The sequence below is a fragment of the Pan troglodytes genome, chromosome 3, assembly GCF_028858775.2.
Source record: "Pan troglodytes isolate AG18354 chromosome 3, NHGRI_mPanTro3-v2.0_pri, whole genome shotgun sequence".
Taxonomy (NCBI): Eukaryota; Metazoa; Chordata; class Mammalia; order Primates; family Hominidae; genus Pan; species Pan troglodytes.
Window position 1 is genome coordinate 89,395,303 of NC_072401.2, and position 19,127 is coordinate 89,414,429.

At 41.2% G+C, this 19,127-nt stretch overlaps 1 protein-coding gene across 1 annotated transcript in view; it reads left to right on the top strand.

The window, feature by feature from the left end:
* Window positions 1–19,127, top strand: part of PKD2 (polycystin 2, transient receptor potential cation channel) — a 70,107-nt gene that overhangs the window by 19,472 nt on the left and 31,508 nt on the right. The window contains exons 3-5 of the mRNA XM_016951850.4: window positions 9,097–9,230; window positions 11,127–11,377; window positions 16,117–16,341. Coding sequence (XP_016807339.1) covers window positions 9,097–9,230; window positions 11,127–11,377; window positions 16,117–16,341 — 610 coding nt within the window. The remainder of the gene's footprint in view (window positions 1–9,096; window positions 9,231–11,126; window positions 11,378–16,116; window positions 16,342–19,127) is intronic.

A 19,127-nucleotide genomic window follows, 5' to 3' on the forward strand; every position in this document is an offset into this window, starting at 1 on the left:
AGAAAAGGACCACCATCCTCCAGACTCCAGAATGGTAGATCCACCAACAGATTGCACTCTGCGCTTAGAAAAGCTGCAGACACTCAATGCCAGCCTGTGAAAGCAGCTGCAGGGGCTGTACCCTGCAGAGCCACAGAGGTGGAGCTGTCCAAGGCCATGGGAGCCCACCCCTTGCATTAGCATGGAGACAGGGGATCAAAGGAGATTTTGGAGATCTAAGATTTAATGAATGCCCTGTCGAGTTTCAGACTTGAATGGGGCCTGTGACCCCTTTGTTTTGGCCAATTTCTCCCATTTGGAATGGGAACATATACCCAATGCCTGTACCCCCATTGTATCTTGGAAGTAACTAACTTGCTTTTGATTTTACAGACTCAGGCAGAAGGGACTTGCCTTGTCTCAGATGAGACTTTGGACTTGAACTTTTGAGTTAATGTTGGAACGAATTAAGACATTGGGGTTCTGTTGGGAAGGCATATTTGGTTTTGAAATGTGAGAAGGACATGAGATTTTGGAGGGGCCAGGGGTAGAATGATATGGTTTGACTCTGTCTCCACCCAAATCTCATCTCCAATTATAATCCCCATGTGTCAAGGGAGGGACCTGATGGGAGGTGACTGAATCATGAGGGCAGTTTCCCCCATGCTGTTCGCATGATAGTGAGGGAGTTCTCATGAGATCTGGTTTTTTGGTAAGTGTCTGTGGCTTCCCCCTTTTCCCTCTCTCCTACTGCCTTGTGAAGAAGGTACTTGCTTCTCCTTTGCCTTCTGCCATGATTGTAAGTTTCCTGAGGTCTCCCCAGCCATTCAGAACTGTGAGTCAATTAAACCTCTTCCTGCCTATTCTCAGGCAGTTCTTTATAGCAGTATGAAAATGGACTACTACAGAAAGTGTTTAACTTTAAACTCAGTAGTATCCAAAGAAGTAATGAAAATGGAGAAACGAACAACAAAATCATAGTACAATATGGTATGTACTAGGACAGGAAGAGCCCTTTTAAGAAGAGATCTATGTATTTCCATTTGTTTATCTCTGAAAGAAAGCAACTTTGCCTTGTATTCTGAAAAAGAAAGGAATATTTTATTTTACTTGTAAAAATCTTACAAGGATGCTAGTCTAAATATAGTTTTCCTAATTTGCCAGAGAATCCATGAAGATCGAGTTGATAACAAGATCAGTGAAGTAAAGGTCAGTGAGTTAATCTCACAGCAGCTGCAAGCTAATTCCATTTCCAGTGAAAAACGTCTTGATTGCTCACCACATATCTTTTCACCACAAACAGTTTCAGTCTTAAGATCACATGTTGCAATCCATGAGAAGTAACTATTAAGCCTTCAACTATGACTGGAGGGCTCCTCGCCCTTTCTGATAAATTGACTGGACAAAAACTCAATTTTAAAATGACAAGAAATAGAAGATGTATAAATGTACTTTAAATGTGACCAAAATGGATTGTGAAAACACAAGACACAATATCCAAAAATGCTGGCAACACAGTACACTGTAGAGTACTGGTTGTTTATTTACCCTTGTTATTGCGTGGCTGAGCTTACTGCCACTGCCCAGCATTGCAAGGGCATCAAACTGCCTATCACTAGCCTAGGAAAAGATCAAAATTCAAAATTCTAAGTACAGTTTCTACTGAATGCTTATCACTTTTGCACCATTTTAAAGTAAAAAAATCAGTAATTTGAACCATCATATATCCAAGATTGTCTGTATATAAATATTATACATCTTTCTCTCACTTTTAAAACAAAATAATACTAGCCAATACTACCATTCTCAAAAGCACTTGTGTCAACAGCCTTTACCCCTTAAAGATTTTCCTCACAATTTTTAAATTGTTACTTACTATTTTCTTTGAAATGTTGACCGAACCTGGATTAAAAGATTTGGGGGTTTTAGTGACTGTATTTCACAAACTCTCTTATTGATTCTGCAGCCTCACTTCTGCCTCCTAAAAAGCCCTCACCAAGGTCACGGGGGATGGCTCTTTTCAGCCTCTTCCTGGCATTTGGTCCAGTGGCATTTGGCATTCTAGGGCTTCCCTCTTTGTCTTTGATAACTCCCTCTCTTCCTGTGTTCCTCCTTGCTGTGTTCACTTGCTTCACTTTCTTCTTTCTGAAGCTTGTTTACACAGTGTTTTCTCTGATTGGGCCTGTGACGTTCTTTAGGTCATCTTTTCCACAAATAATGCTTCAACTAGTACTCGCGTGCCAGTGACTCCACGTCCCACTCATGAGCTCTGAACCTAGTACCAGCTTCTGCTGGACATCTACAATGGGATCTCTCACAGGCCTCTCTCATTGGTAACATGCCCCAGCCTGAACTCATCTCCCACCCATCTATCCAGCCATGCTCTCTAGTTCACCTGAACACTTGGGTGTCATCCTAGATGCTTTCCCTTCCCAGTCTTCTGTGATCATTCTGCCTCATCAGAGGCTCTCTAATCTGTCTTCTTTCCTATATCGCTCTTGTCCCTATTTTAATCCTAATCATCTATTTCCTGACTTATTCATTCCTTAAGTTGGTCAGTAATTTAATTAAAAACAGATTTAGGCCCTGACCTTAAATGTGATAAGTGATATGAAAGGAGATGATTGGGGAAAAGGATTTCCCTCAAGGAACGCCTCTCTGAAGCCTGAAGCAAGAATGAAAACGAGTCAGACGAAGAGAGAATTGTATGAATGAAGGCTCTGAGGCAGGAAAACACTCAGATCATTCCAGAATCACTTAGAAGCCAAGTGAAGCCAGTTCCTGGAGAGCAGATCATCAAATGAAGATGGAAAGGTGACCAGGGGCCAGACCTGTAGTTTTGGTGGGCCTTGGTGAGGGATTTACAGTAGGACACCCCATGGTTTAAGTATGAAAGTGACAAGATTCCTTTAAGTTTTAAGAGGCCTCGAAATATGAACCACAGATTAGATGGAAGCTACTCTCCCTGTGTCTGGACTTTTTAGAATTTCCAAGAGCTGCTGTTTCTGGAACCAGATTAATACAAGTCAGTCTTCCATTTATTTATTTATGTATTTATTTGAGACAGGGTCTCACTCTGTCACCCAGGCTGGGGTGCAGTGGCATGAACACAGCTCACTGCAGCTTGGAGGCTCAAGAGATCCTCCTGCCTCAGCCTCCCATGTAGTTGGGACCACAGGCACCTACCACCCAGCTAATTTTATTTGTTGTAGAAATGAGGTCTCATTTTGCTTCCCAGGCTGTTCTTGAACTCTTGGGCTCAAGCGATCCTCCTGCAACATCTTCCCAAAGTGCTGGGATCACTCTTCCATTTAACATGCTACCTCAACGTCAAGATAAACTTTAAAATCTTTAGATAATAGGCTGGCATTTTACTTAAACGATCTTTACTTCTTCAGAACTGCCATTCCCTATAAATATCTGGTTCTTCAACCACATCAAACCACTTGTGATCTCAAAAAGCCTCAGCGTACACTGTCCTTTCTGTCATTCTAATTCCTCCTCATCCTTCAAAATCAACTCAAGGACCAGATCCAGGGAGAAGCTTAGTGGTGCCCACCCGAACCGGCCCCCTCCTTCGAGTTGTGCTGCCATTCGGGCCCACCTCTTCACACAGGGTTGTCAGACCAGACCAGCTCATGTGTTCACCGCCCTTGCAGGGATGGGATGCAGCTGTGCACCTCTCAGTGCCGACACCTGGAGAGTCTCACGAAATGTTGACAACATGGCCTGTTTCCATTTCTTGTTCACTAGGACTTCTCATTTACTGACACACAGAATTTCCTGTAGTATGTCCACTTAATCAGTTCAAGCCTAATAATTCCTTGATTTGGGTATAGTGCTTTGCATTTATATACTGATGGTCCCCAACTTATGATGGTTCGATTTATGATTTTTCAACTTCATGGTGATGTGAAAGTGATACACATTCTATAGAAACCACACTTTCAATTTTGAATTTTGGTCTTTTTCCAGGCTACCATACTCTAAAGATAGAGCCACAGATCCCAGTCAGCCATGTGATTATGAGGGTAAGCGACCAATACTCTACAGTGTATTGTATTGCCAGATGGTTTTGCCCAACTAGCCTAATGTAAGTATTCTAAACATGTTTAAGGTAGGCCAGGCTAAGCTGTGTTGCTCATTCAGTAGGTTAGGTATATTAAATGCATTTTCAACTTACGATATTTTCAATTTACAATGAGTTTATCAGGATGTAACTCCACTATAAGTCAAGGATCATCTTGTATAGCACTTTTAATTTATAGAGTCCCTTCAAATGTTTGTTTGTATTTTATTTCCACTGCATCCCTGTGAGGATACCATAAGTTATACAGCTAGCAAAACAGTTAGTTTTCCTGTGCAAAGTGATGGCTTCATCTTGTGGCAGATTACCTGGAATACTGTGGCCAAGGCATCTTGGTTCTACTGTCTTTATATCTAGTACAGTTATATTTTTATGGCAGCTCTGATTTCTTCTTTGGCCCAAGGGTTATTAAGAGAGGGAAAAAATTTAATTTCTTAACAGATACATATATCTATGTCAAGTCATATATTTAATTCAAACCCTTAATATTCCTAGGTAATTTTTGTCTACTTTCTCTGTCAAAGATTGAAAGATACAGGGTTTTAAGTTTCCAACTGTAATTGTAGTTTTGGTAATTCTTTTATTACTAACAGGTATTGCTCTGTATATTTTGATGTTCTGTTATTCAATACATAAGAATTCATTACAGTCGAATCATCATGTATAGTATAATTTACCAATGTAAAATAACCTTTTTATCAAACTGAGTATTCACCTTATAATGTCCTCTGTCAGAGGATTATAATACCACTTAAAACCTTTTAAAAAATATTTTGTTCCTGATAATTTTAGCTTTGAGTGGTTTTCTTATAACAATTCTAGAGATGCGTTTTTATTTTTTAACCAAGATTTAAAGCTTTGTGATTTAGTAAGAGTCTAAACCATTCACAGTTCATGCTTTTTTGTCAAATTTCTATTATTTAGTATTTTCCTCTCTTTTATATTTTCCTGTTATTTTCCATTTCTATTCTTTTGTTAGACTGGAAATTTTTTCTTTGCTTTGTTTTATCCTAGTGATTTGGAATTTATGTAATATATACTATTCTACAATACCCTTTATTTGTTTTCAATATTTGAACCTATATTTTTCAACATTATTGAGAATAAAATAGTATTTGTTGCTATTTTGAAATGATAGACCATGTTTTTAAGGCAGGTTGGTGGTTGTTAAGGCACCAGTATTGGCCAGGCACAATGGCTCACACCTGTAATCTCAGCACTTTCGGAGGCCAAGATGGGCAGATCGTTTGAGCCCAGCACTTTGGCCAATACTGTGGTTTACTGTATTTTGTTCTAGTTTATTTTATGGAAAATGGAAATTCAGTGGTTAAGACAAGGATTAAATAGCAGAAGAAAGATGTGTACATATGTACAGATGTATGTGTCCTTTATATGTTTTTTAATACTCTTGTCTCCTTTCTGGTCCTCATTTAAGGTTATCTATTTCATGCAGTAAATTTTTCTTCACAATTCATTTCATTTAGAGAGTGAATGCTACCTTCCAAGTGGGCTTTCTCCAGTTTTCCTTTCAGGGACTTAAAGGAGAAGTGATGTTAACAGTTTTATATTTCCATTGCATTTTACAGTGTGCAGATGTCTTCACATATATTTCCCCATTTAAGCTTTACAAAAGCCCTTAGTATTATTCTCATTGTCTAGATTCCAAAATCAGGCTTAGAGGAGTTAAATAGTTGTCCAGGATCTCAAGATGCGAGACCCACAATCATGAACAGAGGCAGATGTTCAGGATGGAGGCAAGCTGAAACTCAAAACCAAATCATTATGACTCCAAATTCAGGAGTCTTTTAGCTGCCACCTGCATGGGCTCATGGTGTAGCTGACCACCAGAGTTTGTAGAGCTGTCATTCAGGTGTGCCATGGACGTTCCTGGGACCTGGCACAGGAGAAGGACTGAGTTAATGTTTGCTGATTAAATATCTGTTACAGGCTGGGCGCGGTGGCTCACGACCGTAATCCCAGCACTTTGGGAGGCCGAGCAGGGAAGATCACTTGAGCTCACAAGTTTGAGACCAGCCTGGGCAGCATGGCGAAACCCCGTCTCTACAAAAAATTTGAAAATTAGCTGGCCATGGTGATGCATGCCTGTAGTCCCAGGTACTCGGGAAGCTGAGGTGGGAGGATCACATGAGCCCATGAGATTGAGGCTGCAGTGAGCTGAGATGGTGCCACTGCACTCCAGCCTTGGCCATAGAGCCAGACCTTATCTCAAAAAAAAAAAAACAAAAAAAGTTACAATAATCATCCCTTCAAAGCTGGAAGGCATTATTTACTTGTCTGTCCAGCAGATGGTGCTACATAACCAAGGGAATCTGTTGCTTGCCCTTGGTGAAGCTGTTAAAGCCAATACAGATCTTGAGAATTTCAAAAGCAAAAATCAATACTGGATTATGAGTGCTCTAGGAAAATAAAGAGATAAATTTTCAATTTACATACTTATATATAGTTATACCATATTTATAAATAAAAATATATAAATAATTTATCAAAATTCCTTTTTAACAGCAACAACCACAGTAAACCCACAGGTTAAAAACTCCACAACAGTCTATATTAATCAGTCAATGCAAAGTACATTCCAATTCCAAGTTAACTGAAAATAATCAACTTAATCATTTGGTTGGCTCTGAGCAGCCTTCACTGCTTGCTCTTGTGTCATGTTTCTTTCTGTCCTCGATTGGCTATAGACTTACAGACGGCCTTTGCAGAGGACAGTGTACTCATGTCCATCCTTTGCATCCTTTGTGGGAGTTGGCTAGGCAGCACTCTCCCTGGGGACACTATGAACTCCTCTTCTTGAGTGCAGAGATCACGTCTTGTTCATCTTCATGCCCAATACCTTGTTCCATAAATATGAATGGATTAGAATTCTAAACTCTTAACTCTGCCCCAAGACAGTTCTGAGAGGTAGTAAGTCATATAACACCTGAAGAGGACTGTTCTTGTCCTAATTACATTAGGTTATAAGATGACAGGTGAGGGAGCCAAACCAGGGGGCCTGGAAATTATTCATACATCTCTAGATACAGTATACAAGTTGTGTGTATTATGTGTATTTACTCTGTAATTGATTGCTTGAGATGAACTCCCAAACACACTCGTGTTTGGATCATTATTACCTACCCTTCTCCTTAAATAATCTTAATTTCCTATGATGCTTGAAAGGGAAAGAGGGGCCAGGTGTGGTGGTTCACACCTGTAATCCCAGCACTTTGGGAGGCTGAGGTGGGAGCATCACCTGAGGTCTGGAGTTCAAGACCAACCTGACCAACATGGTGAAACCCTGTCTCTACTAAAAATAAAAAATCAGCTGGGCATGGTAGCACATGCCTGTAATCCCAGCTACTTGGGAGGCTGAAGTGGGAGAATCGCTTGAACCTGGGAGGCGGAGGTTGCAGTGAGCCAAGATCACTCCATTGCACTCCAGACTGGGCAACAACAGTGAAACTCCGTCTCAAAAAAAAAAAAAAAAAAAAAAAGGCAGAGTGGGGAAGAGGGCTGCATGAAGGAGAGATTTACTAAATAGTACTTAATCCCAAAATAATTTCTATAGGTTTGAATATGATCCCTGAAATTTATTATAGGTTCAGGTAAGTATTAATCACGGGTATTCAGAACTGTGGTTTAAAAAATGTATAGAACATGTTTCCTTCCCCTTGAAACTTTTTATCAGCTAATTGTAGGAATTATATTATACCTGCAATCATTAAAGTCCAGAATGAGACAGTACTTGGTAAAGTGCTGAAATTTATAATAAATGCATTATAGCAATCCAGTTAAGGAGGAAGAGCCACCATTATTGAACATTTGTTAAGTGTCAGCCACTGTACTAGATAAATTTTAGTTATTATTTTTATTTAGGCACCAAAAAATCCATGGGATAGTTGGTTATCCCCATCTTACTGAAGAGGAAACTGAAGCTCAGAAAGTTTAAGCAACTTGCACAGGTCACATAGCAAGTAAGGAGCATGGCCAGGAATCAGACCCTGATCTCCTTTGGTCTACTAAGCTTGCAAAGGATCTTCCCGCCTCCTTCCAAGACCATTCAATATTATCAGTAAATGTCCATGGCAAGGATGTAGTTCAAGGTATAGGGTTCCATTCAAGATATGATTGGTAGGTGGGAAGCAGATATGTCTGTGTCAATCAGTATCCTGGAAGAAGGAGATGATGAACTCAAGTGGTGATTAAGGGAAGTTTAATGAAGGGACTGTTTACAGAGATGTGGTGGGGTTAAGAGAACCAACAAGGGGAAGTGATGCACTCAAAAAGTTACTACCTCCAGGCTTTAGGGGATTGGGGGAGGGAGTGGCACAGTGTGAACCCAGTGTGGTTGTGAGAAAAGGGATTCCCTCAGCAGCCATGGCCAAGGTTAGAGTCTCCACTGCCAAATTGCATCCAGGTGGTGAGGGAATGGAGAATAGGGGTGGGGTAACAAACTCTGACCTCGGTATCCCCAAAGGGCAAAGGATTCCAGGTGGTACAGTTCGTAAAGATTAGCCTCAGGGCACAGAACAGGGCAGAGAAGAATGGAGAATTGATCTGGAGGAAACAAACAATGGCTTGCCCATGTTATTGCAGGGAGAGTAGGCCGGTGTGCACAGCAGGAGGGTGGGGAGCCCAGCATATAGCTGTGTTGGGGCCTGTGCAGATCAGCCTCACTGGCATGGAGGATCTGAGCCGAGAGGTGGTGGAAGATGAAATCGAGTAGGCATGTTGGTAGTCCTAAATATCAAGTAAATGTTCCTTATCTTACATTGATACTCAATAGTAAGCCAATTTTGTTTCCCATAAGCCAATATTAATATTACATATTTCTTTTATAAGCCAGAGATATAGAGAGATATCCTAGAAGAATGATAGGGGAAAGGAAGGCAAGGGTGAGAGAAGACCTTGTGTGAATATTTGTCCAAAATGTTTATCCACAGGAACAATCCCTTTGTGAAGGCTGCTGGTGTGTGAATGTGTGCCGGTTCCCTTGGGGCGTTCATTTGGATCTTTCTGTGTTCCAGTGACCTACGGCATGATGAGCTCCAATGTGTACTACTACACCCGGATGATGTCACAGCTCTTCCTAGACACCCCCGTGTCCAAAACGGAGAAAACTAACTTTAAAACCCTGTCTTCCATGGAAGACTTCTGGAAGGTATTTGCAAATAACTTTGAAAGTACCTCTCTATCACAGAAAATTGTTCATTTGGCTTCATCATTTCAATGCATGAGTATCGACAGGACCTGCTTTGCATTTAACACTGTGTGAGACGTAAGTTATGGTGAGTTGTTAGAAGTTACTGTTCCTACTCTCAAAGGGGGTAAACTAACATTGAGAACTTTGCCTGTGCCTTGCACTGTGCTGAGTGTTTCATATCTTACCTTATTTAATTTCTATAGTCTAACTCTATAAGGTAAGTACTAAGACTATGCCCTAGTTTGTTAATGAGGAAAATGAGATTCAGGATGCTTAAATGCGTATGGTCACATGGCTAGGGAACAAGAAAAATTGATTTTTTTCTAGCCTGACAGCTACTTCATCCTAGTTTGTAATTCATTCCATGAGTCAAGATTCAATAAATATTTATTGAGAATCTCCTAGAATGTAAGGCCAATGAAGGGCAGTGTGGTTCTTCTGTCTTGCTTCGCCTTTTGTGTTTTGTCTCTTTGTTGATGATGGCATGTATCCCCAGCTCTTAGAACAGTGCTTGATTCAAAGTAAGCACATTCTTTCAAAGGTCTGCTGTTGGTGGGGCTTGGTGGCTCATGCCTGTAATCCCAGCACTTTGGGAGGCCAAGGCAGGAGGATTGCTTTAGCCCAGGATTTTGAAACCAGCTGGGCACAACATAGTATGACTTTGTCTCTCCAAAAAAGTTAAAGAATTAGCAGGGTGTGGTGGTACACACCTGCAGTCCCAGCTACTCAGGAGGCTGAGGTGGGAGAATCACTTGAGCGATTGCTTGAGGTCAAGGCTGCAGTGAGTCATGACCATGCTACTGCATTCCAGCTGGGGCAACAGAGTGAGACCCTTTCTCAAAAAAAATCCCCCCCCAAAAAAACCCAAAAACAAACAAAAAAGGTCTGCTGTTGTGAAGTTCAACCCAATCCAGCCCCTTCCCAAGTTGTCACAAATTCCAACATAGTTAACAGTATACCAATGAGTGATACCACAGGAAAAATATTAAACTGATCTGAGGGATATGGGGCTTGGAATCTAAGAAAATTGGAAGGGAAATTGAAAAGGAAATTATTATTTCTCCTTGGGGAGATAGTTTCTAAAATTCTTACTACACCCTGGGGTCAGAGCTGTTGATTTTAAGGATAGAGACAACTGGGTCACAGGAAACTATTCATATATAAAAGTACTTGGCATCCAAAACCACACTTGTATAATATGAATCTTTCACCATCTGAGTAGGGCAAATCAGTCTACCTCTGTTGATCATCTGACTAGGATAGCACACTGAGAAATAGATCTGTCTTCCCTACAGGCATAGCTAGTTGTACAAACTAACAAGAGACTTTTGTATACACATTCCATGATGATAAATGCCAATCACTAAAGGGACGAGGAGGGATTGGAGAGTTCACCATACAGCAAAATAGTCCAGACAGGTGAAAGGTCTATCAGATGCCAGGCTGGTAATCAAAACTGTAGCCTTTTCTCTAAACAAAGTTTAGAACCATGATTGTGTGGGACATTATTTTAATAAGGGAAAGTGGAGTTAATCATGACCCCACCTTTAGTCCAAGAACAAAAATCAGAGCTGCCACGTATTAAGTACCCACTCTGTGCCAGGTGCAGTAACTATGCAAAAGATGGGTTTTCCAGATGCAAGAACCTTGGTTCAGAGGACCCTGCTCAAGGCCTCATAGCTAACAAATGATGGGGCAAGATGCTATCCCAAATCTCTCTGACAACAAAACTCATTCTTATCACTCTACTATTTTCATAGAGTTGCCAAATGCTTGGTTATGCAAACGTTGCAGGCAGGGGCAAGACAGCGGCTGAGCTTGGAACTTTTTCAAAGATGTTTCCTTTGCTTTTAGTTCACAGAAGGCTCCTTATTGGATGGGCTGTACTGGAAGATGCAGCCCAGCAACCAGACTGAAGCTGACAACCGAAGTTTCATCTTCTATGAGAACCTGCTGTTAGGGGTTCCACGAATACGGCAACTCCGAGTCAGAAATGGATCCTGCTCTATCCCCCAGGACTTGAGAGATGAAATTAAAGAGTGCTATGATGTCTACTCTGTCAGTAGTGAAGATAGGGCTCCCTTTGGGCCCCGAAATGGAACCGCGTAAGTGTCTGTGACTCATTGCCACTCGGTGATATTCATTCATTTATTCTCTGAACTCCCACCATTCATTCATTCATTCCCTGACACCTTCACCAAGGCAAAAATAAGTTCAGTGACTCTTCAGTGCTTATATTTCAACCTTGGCCAACTTGACCTTTGACTTCTTAAGTTTTCACTACTTCTTAGCCTTCTTTTAGTTTCTACATGCATATTTTTCAGAAGACTAAATCGTTGACCATATAACCCATCAAAAATTAATTATCTGAGCCTTTGAAAATTTCATTTAAGATGCCCTGGGCCCTGTTTTTACAGGTCCAGTAACATCATCCACTAAGTTATTTAACGCAAGTTTTCTGGTTCAGGAACTCTTTTTATAGGTCTTGCAAACAGGTTTTTGTTCAGAATGGAGTTATTTAATGTGTAAGCTTGTGAGGCAATTTTTTGTTAGGTTTAAAGCCCATTTTGTTCAAATGTTTGAGATTTTCGGTGTATATTTGTACACGTGCATATTTACAGGGGCTTTTTGTACACTTTGGTACTCCTACTTCAAACATCTTGTGTATTAAGGGAGGTCACTTACTATTTTAGAAGTATTGTAGTTATTATAAAGAAACAAGAAGACCTCCAAGGCCGTTTCAGGGTGGGCCTTTGCGGTTGCTGTCCCTGGGTACGTCACTGGTCAGAGTCATCTTCTAAGCTTTGCTCAGCTAATTCTGTCGGTTCATCTAGGTTCTTTTCTTGGAAACTGAGTTGCCCAGAATCCACATTTGTTACTATACAATGGGCAATCACCTTTTCAATTAGTATATTCTTCTTGTACCTTCCAGTATATACTCTATTTAATACCAGAACCCATAAGAAACAAATTTAGTAAAAATCCAGGTTGGGCACAGTTTCTCATGCCTGTAATCCCAGCACTTTGGAAGGCCAAGGCGGACAGATCACTTGAGGTCAGGAGTTCAAGACCAGCCTAGCCAACATGGTGAAACCCTGACTCTACTAAAAATACAAAAATTAGCTGGGTGTGGTGACATGTGCCTATAGTCACAGCTATTCGGGAGGCTGAGGCAGGAGAATTGCTTGAGCCCGAGTGGTGGGGGTTGCAGTTAGCTGAGGTCTCATCATTGCACTCCAGCCTGGGCAACAGAGCAAGACTCCACCTCAAAAAAAAAAAAAAAGAAATTTAGTGAAAATCCAGAGCTTTAGAACAAAGGAAGTAAATAGTCTCAAAGGACATTATCATCCAAGTTATGATAGTGATTTCGCTTTCTTTAAAAAAAAAAATTATTACAGATAGAGTTTCTTGATGTTGCCCAGGCTGAGCTCAAACTCCTGGACTCAAGCAGTCCTCCAGCCTCAGCCTCCCAAGTAGCTGGGACTATAAGAATATGCCACCATGCCCAGCTTTATTTTGCTTTCTAATGTGCCTTTTTGTAGTTCCTGCAAAGCATAAGCATGCCTTCATCTGTGGTACGCTTTCCAATATTTTATTTATCTCACATCACTAATAAGATAAATTTATACAGCCACTGCTCTGTGCCAGACATTATTTAAGAAGTTATTTCACGCATTATCTCATCTGCCTTCACAAAACAACTCTAAAATAGGTATCATCTCCATTTTATAGATGAAAAAACTGAGGCTCACTTGCCCAAAGTGTCACAGCTAACAAATGGGACTGAACCAAGATTTAAGCAGCCTGACTCCAAATCCCATGTTTCGTCTACTAAACCTCTTCCATATTAATTCCTCCTCCATATTAATTGCGTCGTTAGGGTGGCTTGTCGACGCTGTCAGCTCCCCATCAGCACTCAAGCTTCCTGAGGGCAGGGATTCTATTTTGTTAACTGCTGTATTCTCAAAGCCTGGAACAATGCCTCATATGTAAAGATACTAATAAATATGTGTTGGATGCATGTATGAATGAGTGATTTCTACTCCAGGGTGGATTGCCAAAGGGGACCTTCCCTGTCATATCTAAACTATCCTTTTATTCTTCTACATTCTCAAGTCACTCCCATTTCTTCTTCCCTTCAACTCCAAACTTCTTGGAAGAATAGTCTTCATTTGCCACTTCCATTTCCTTACCCTCAATTCACGTCTTAAAGCTTAGGTTCTTGCTTTTGACATCTCACCAGGAAGCTACTAGGGACCTCTAGTTAGCAAATCCACTGAACAAATCTCAGTTTTTAATCCCCTTCATACTGTCTGCAGAAAGTGGCAGTGTTGACCGCTCATTCTTTTGACTTCCATGAAGAACTCTACACTTTGGGTTCTTTTAACTCTGAAACCCCTTTCTCTCACTTCTCTTATTCCCAGGTTCTATATTCATATCTCCGTCTTTTCTTTCTTTTCTCTCTTTCCCATGACATTCAGATGGCTTCCACTGACATCTTTATTTGGTGACTCATCATTTCTTCAACAATGTGCCAGGCATGTTCCCATTGCTAGAAGTCCCCCCTCTTCTACCAGTGCCCTTGATGCTGGAGAAACAAAGCAGCAGGAAACAGAAGAAACGTCCTTTCTTCACAGAGCTTGCATTCTAGTGATACAAGACACATCTCTATTCCACCTGGATGTCCCACACCTCTTGTGATTTAATATGCCCCAAACTAAATTCATCGTTTTCTTATGAGATCTGCTCTTTGTTCTGTTAATGGCACTGCCGTCTTCCTATTGCCCTGAAAGAGACTCCAGAGTCATTTTTGAGCCATGTTTCCTCCTTGCCCCAACTTCCAAATCAGTTACCAAGTTCTGCTGGCAGTCACTGTGGTTATGACACTCTCTCACTCCTTCCTTTCCCTTCCCATCTTCACTGAGTGACTTCAGGCCTCATTACCTCTTGGTTATTGCAGACTTTGCTAAGGGAGCTGTGTCAGGGGTCCCTAAGACCACCCCCAGGTTCAGTGATTCACTAGAAGGACTCAGCATAGAGGCATCCTTACAGCTAAGGTTTATTATGGTGAAAGGATACAAAAGAAAAGGCACATGGCAATATCTGGGGAAAACCTGGTGTAGGCTTCCAGGAGCCCTCTCCCAGTGAGGTCACATAGGATGTGCTGAATTTCTCCAGAAACGAGTTGTAGCAACATGTGTGAAATGTCTATCAGAGAGATTAATTAGAGACTCAGTGCCTGGGGTGTTCACTGGGTACTGGTACTGGTTTATGACTAGCATGTGCCAAAATTCCCGACTCTCAGAAGGAAAGCAGGTGTTGAGTGTAAGCCACATTGCTTATACAAATAGCACAGGCACAGCAAGCCTCTCTTACCGATCAGGGAAAGTTGGATACTGGTGCAGGGAGCTGTTTATCAGTCAAGTTCCCAGATGCCAGCCAAAGTCCAGCCTTGCAAACAGGCCTTCCTAAAGAAAGGCCATCTCAGGCCTGCTGTGTTAACTCTTTTCTGCACATGAGCCCTCTGTTCCTCCCCACTCCAGTCTTCCCTGCTGCCACCAGACCAGCCCTGTTGTGTGCCTCTTAGAACTTTCCCTTCACAGACTCCTTCATGTTTGCCCTTCACAAGCTGACCACAGACCACCTTTCAATCTGCCATTCTTTATCTTATGGGAGCCAAACTGAACTACTTCGTCTCTTGACCAATGGCTCACGGTTGAAAATGCCCTTCCCATTTGTATTAGTCTGGTCTCATGCTGCTGATAAAGACATACCTGAGACTGGGCAATTTACCAAAGAAAGAGGTTTAATGGACTTACAGTTCCACATGGCTGGGGAGGCCTCACAATCATGGTGGAAGGCGAGGAGCAAGTCACGTCTTACGTGGATGGCGGCAGGCAAAGAGAGAGAGCTTGTGCAGGGAAAATCCCACTTATAAAACCATCAGATCTCGTGAGACTTACTCACTATCATGAGACCAGCATGGGAAAGACCTGCCCCCATGATTCAATTACCTCCTACCGGGTTTCTCCAACAAAACATGGGAATTGTGGGAGTTACAATTCAAGATGAGTTTGGTTGGGGACACAGCCAACCCATATCACCATTCACCTGTGCAAGTCCAGATCCTACTCACCTTTCATGGTTCAGGTCCAACACAGCTTCTTCCTAAAGCCTTTTCTAATCCATCCCTCCACTGCCAGATCCCCAAATAAGGACAGCTTTCCTCTGATCTGCCAGCCTTATTTCTTTTCTCTTTTGCTTCTTATTATTATCCACCTTGTATTTTACTTGTTTAATTATAACTCTTATTTCCCTACTTGTTATAAATTTGGGAGGGAAAGGACCTTTATATCCCCATTAGTGCTAAAGAAGCATCTGTTTTCTAAGAGATCCTCTGAATATTTGTGGATGAAATTCCCAAATGCTGACAATGCCACTTGATGAACTTGTCCCTCTTTTGGCTGTAATTTTCTCTGGGGACCTCAAGTCGTCTAGTCCCTGAGCACAGTTACCCAGAGAAGGCAGCCGTATAAACTGAGCAGAGGCTCTAGAGCAGAGCAGAGGCTCTAGGGACAAACAGCCCTGGCATTGGTTCCTGAGTCTGCCCTCAAAAGCTTTGGGACTACATTGACCTCACTAAGCCTCAGGGCCCTCATTCCTAAAGAGGCTAATAACAGTATGAGAATTAACCAAGAAAACATGAACTGCCAGGTCAGGCACATTACCCAGCTTGATAGGCCTTAATACATACTTTATTTTACAAGGAACCAGCTGTCCTTGTAATTGCCTCAAGTGTTCCACTGATTGTAACTGTTTGTTTTTTGGTTTTGTTTTTAATCAGTTGGATCTACACAAGTGAAAAAGACTTGAATGGTAGTAGCCACTGGGGAATCATTGCAACTTATAGTGGAGCTGGCTATTATCTGGATTTGTCAAGAACAAGAGAGGAAACAGCTGCACAAGTTGCTAGCCTCAAGAAAAATGTCTGGCTGGACCGAGGAACCAGGGCAACTTTTATTGACTTCTCAGTGTACAACGCCAACATTAACCTGTTCTGTGTGGTCAGGTGTGTACTGAGGACATGCATCCCTCCTATTTCTGTGTAGTTGTACATACATCCTATTCTGGGGTTAGCCAGAAAAACCTTTGCCTGCAGTTAGCTACATGAGGATGCCAGGGACCCAGACGGATAGCAAGGGAGGGGTAAAAACTGAAGGCTTACCAAAATAAAGGATATTTGAGGAAGGGGGTTGGGATCCTAGAATATTACGAGTTGGAAAGAACCATAACTCTGGTCCAAGTTCATCTCAATGCTGGAACCTTTCCAGAAAAAGTATTGTGTTTTTCTAACATCTGTCTTTACCCATTATAAGGATGGTTAGTGCTACATGTTCCATCACCAAGTCCCCCGGCCATCAAATCTTGACTCATTTCCTGGAGTTTCTCACTCTCAGATGAGCCTCTGCTATTAGCACACAAGCACAGTAACTGGAGTGCTTGTAGGATGCTCAGTAGGATACCCAGGTTACCTGCTCGTGCTCAGGGCTACCAAAGGCACGTAAAGTTCCTTCCACAGATCCTGGGATGTTGCCATGATGACCCCTCTGTGAGATAGTAACGAAAATGACAAAGATTCCACTGGCTTGTCTGGGACTCTTCTTCATTCATTTATTCAGCAAACATTCATTGGACACTTAATATGGGCTAGGCATTGTTCTTGGCTCTTGGGACATGTCAGCAAACAAAATAAAGATCCGCACCTTGGCAGAGCTTGCATCCAACCAGGAGGAGACTAGAGAATAAACATTAAACAATACAAATAAATAGTATAGTATATTAGAAGGTAATAGGTACTATTAAAAAGAAAGAAAAAGCAGAGCAAGAGGAAGTCAGAGTTCACCCACTTTAATCTTCCTGGTGAGCATGTCAGCAACACCCGAACATCACTAACATGGATTATTGCATGTATATTTACACATAAGATAAGAAGTGTTTATTCTCATAATAGTCTTTGTCATCATTCTTGAGGTTAAGTTCAATTCTGCTTTATGTGGCTTGTTGAATTGTCCCAGTCCTTGTATTTAACAACATTTGCAGAAAATAGTACCACATTAAATCAATTATAGATTATCCCTTATCCAAAATGCTTAAGACCAGAATGTTTGAGATTTAAGAAATTTTTCAGGTTTTGGAATGTCTGCATATATATAATGAGATATCTTGGGGATGGGACCCAAGTCTAAACACAAAATTCATTAATGTTTCATAAATGAAACTTAATGCACATAGCCTGAAGGAAATTTTATTTTTCCCTTAGGGATGTTGAATCAACTGTTGTGTGCCAGCATGTTGACAATGACCTGTCACATGAAGTCGGGTGTGGAATTTTCCACTTGTGCTTTCATGGCGGTGCTCAGAAAGTTTGGGATTTTGAAGCATTTTATATTTCAGATTTTCACATTAGAAATACTCAAGCTGTCCTTGCTCACAGTGGCCAAAAAAAAAAGAAAGAAAGAAAAGAAATACTCAACCAGTAGTCCAGTAGTAGTTATCACTAGAAATGAATGAAAATCTATTGCAGTATTATTGAGTTTTTCCTAATTATTCCAGTGCAGATAAAAAGAAAAGAATAAAAAGGAAGAGAATAAAAACAGAGAGGCAACTCTGATATTTTAGTAAATTCTATTTATAGAAGGTCTTGAGTATTTCTTCTGCTTCCTCCCTTACTTTAAGGATGAACATTGTTAAGACAACTGCTTCATTTCTCTGTACTGTTTTTCTAAGTTTCTGGAAGTGGTTGACTACTGCAGGGCCAGAATGGGCCAGAGAAATGACTTGACACTTGAAGGCCACTTCCTTCCCTTTTGAGTTCCCAATGAAGCTGTCACATACAAGGCTCTTGGCTTCAGAGTTGCTCTCCTGAGTTTTTGATTCTCACCCCTACTCTCTAACACATCAAATAGGAAAGAAAGAACAGGAGAACTGACTGACAATGAAAAGGAAGGAAAATTTTCACACTTCTCTGACCAGTTCTAATTTACCTTAGTCCTGTTTTTACTTGATTATTGCTCATGCATGTGTCCTGGATGCTCAGGTTCCAGGTGCGGCTACCTGTCCTGTAATGGCAGAGATAGTGATGGCTAGTAGCTGACTAAAGGGCTTTTAAATGTCTCAAAATGAAGCAGCTAGAGATTCTATTTCTAGTTAGAAAAGAAGTCTGTATCATTAACTGAATCACCCAGCTTTCTCAGTGTGACACCTACAAAATGGGCATTTGACAAGAAAAAAACCCTCAGTCCAGTTATGGTAAAGCAGTAAAGATCAGAGCCATCAGTATGGAAGTAAAATAGTGTATGTTTTAGACAATCAGACATCTATTGAGTACCCACCTATTAACTATAAGGCTCTGGGAAGAAGAGAGAAAACTACCCTGGAGGACAAACTATTTGATGCTATTTAGGTGTTACATAATGAATGAATGACTCAGTTCCTATCTTTATATATGTACAAAATATATCCTACTTCTCAACCAGATTACACATGTTTTGAGTGGATGGTTTATATTTCTTTATATTCTTCATGTTGCCTAGTAGAAGGACTTGAATTTAATAGAAGTCCTAGGGCCAGGCATGGTGGCTCCCTCCTGTAATTCCAGCACTCTGAAAGGCCCAGGCAGGAGGATCATTTGAGCCCAGGAGTTTGAGACCAACCTGGGCAAAAGGGCAAGACTCAGTCTCTGCCAAAAAAAAAAAAAAAATTAATTGGGCATGGTGCTGCACACTTACATTCCCAGCTACTCAGGAGGCTAAGGCAGGAGAATCCCTTGAGCCCTGGAATTTGAGGCAGCAGTGA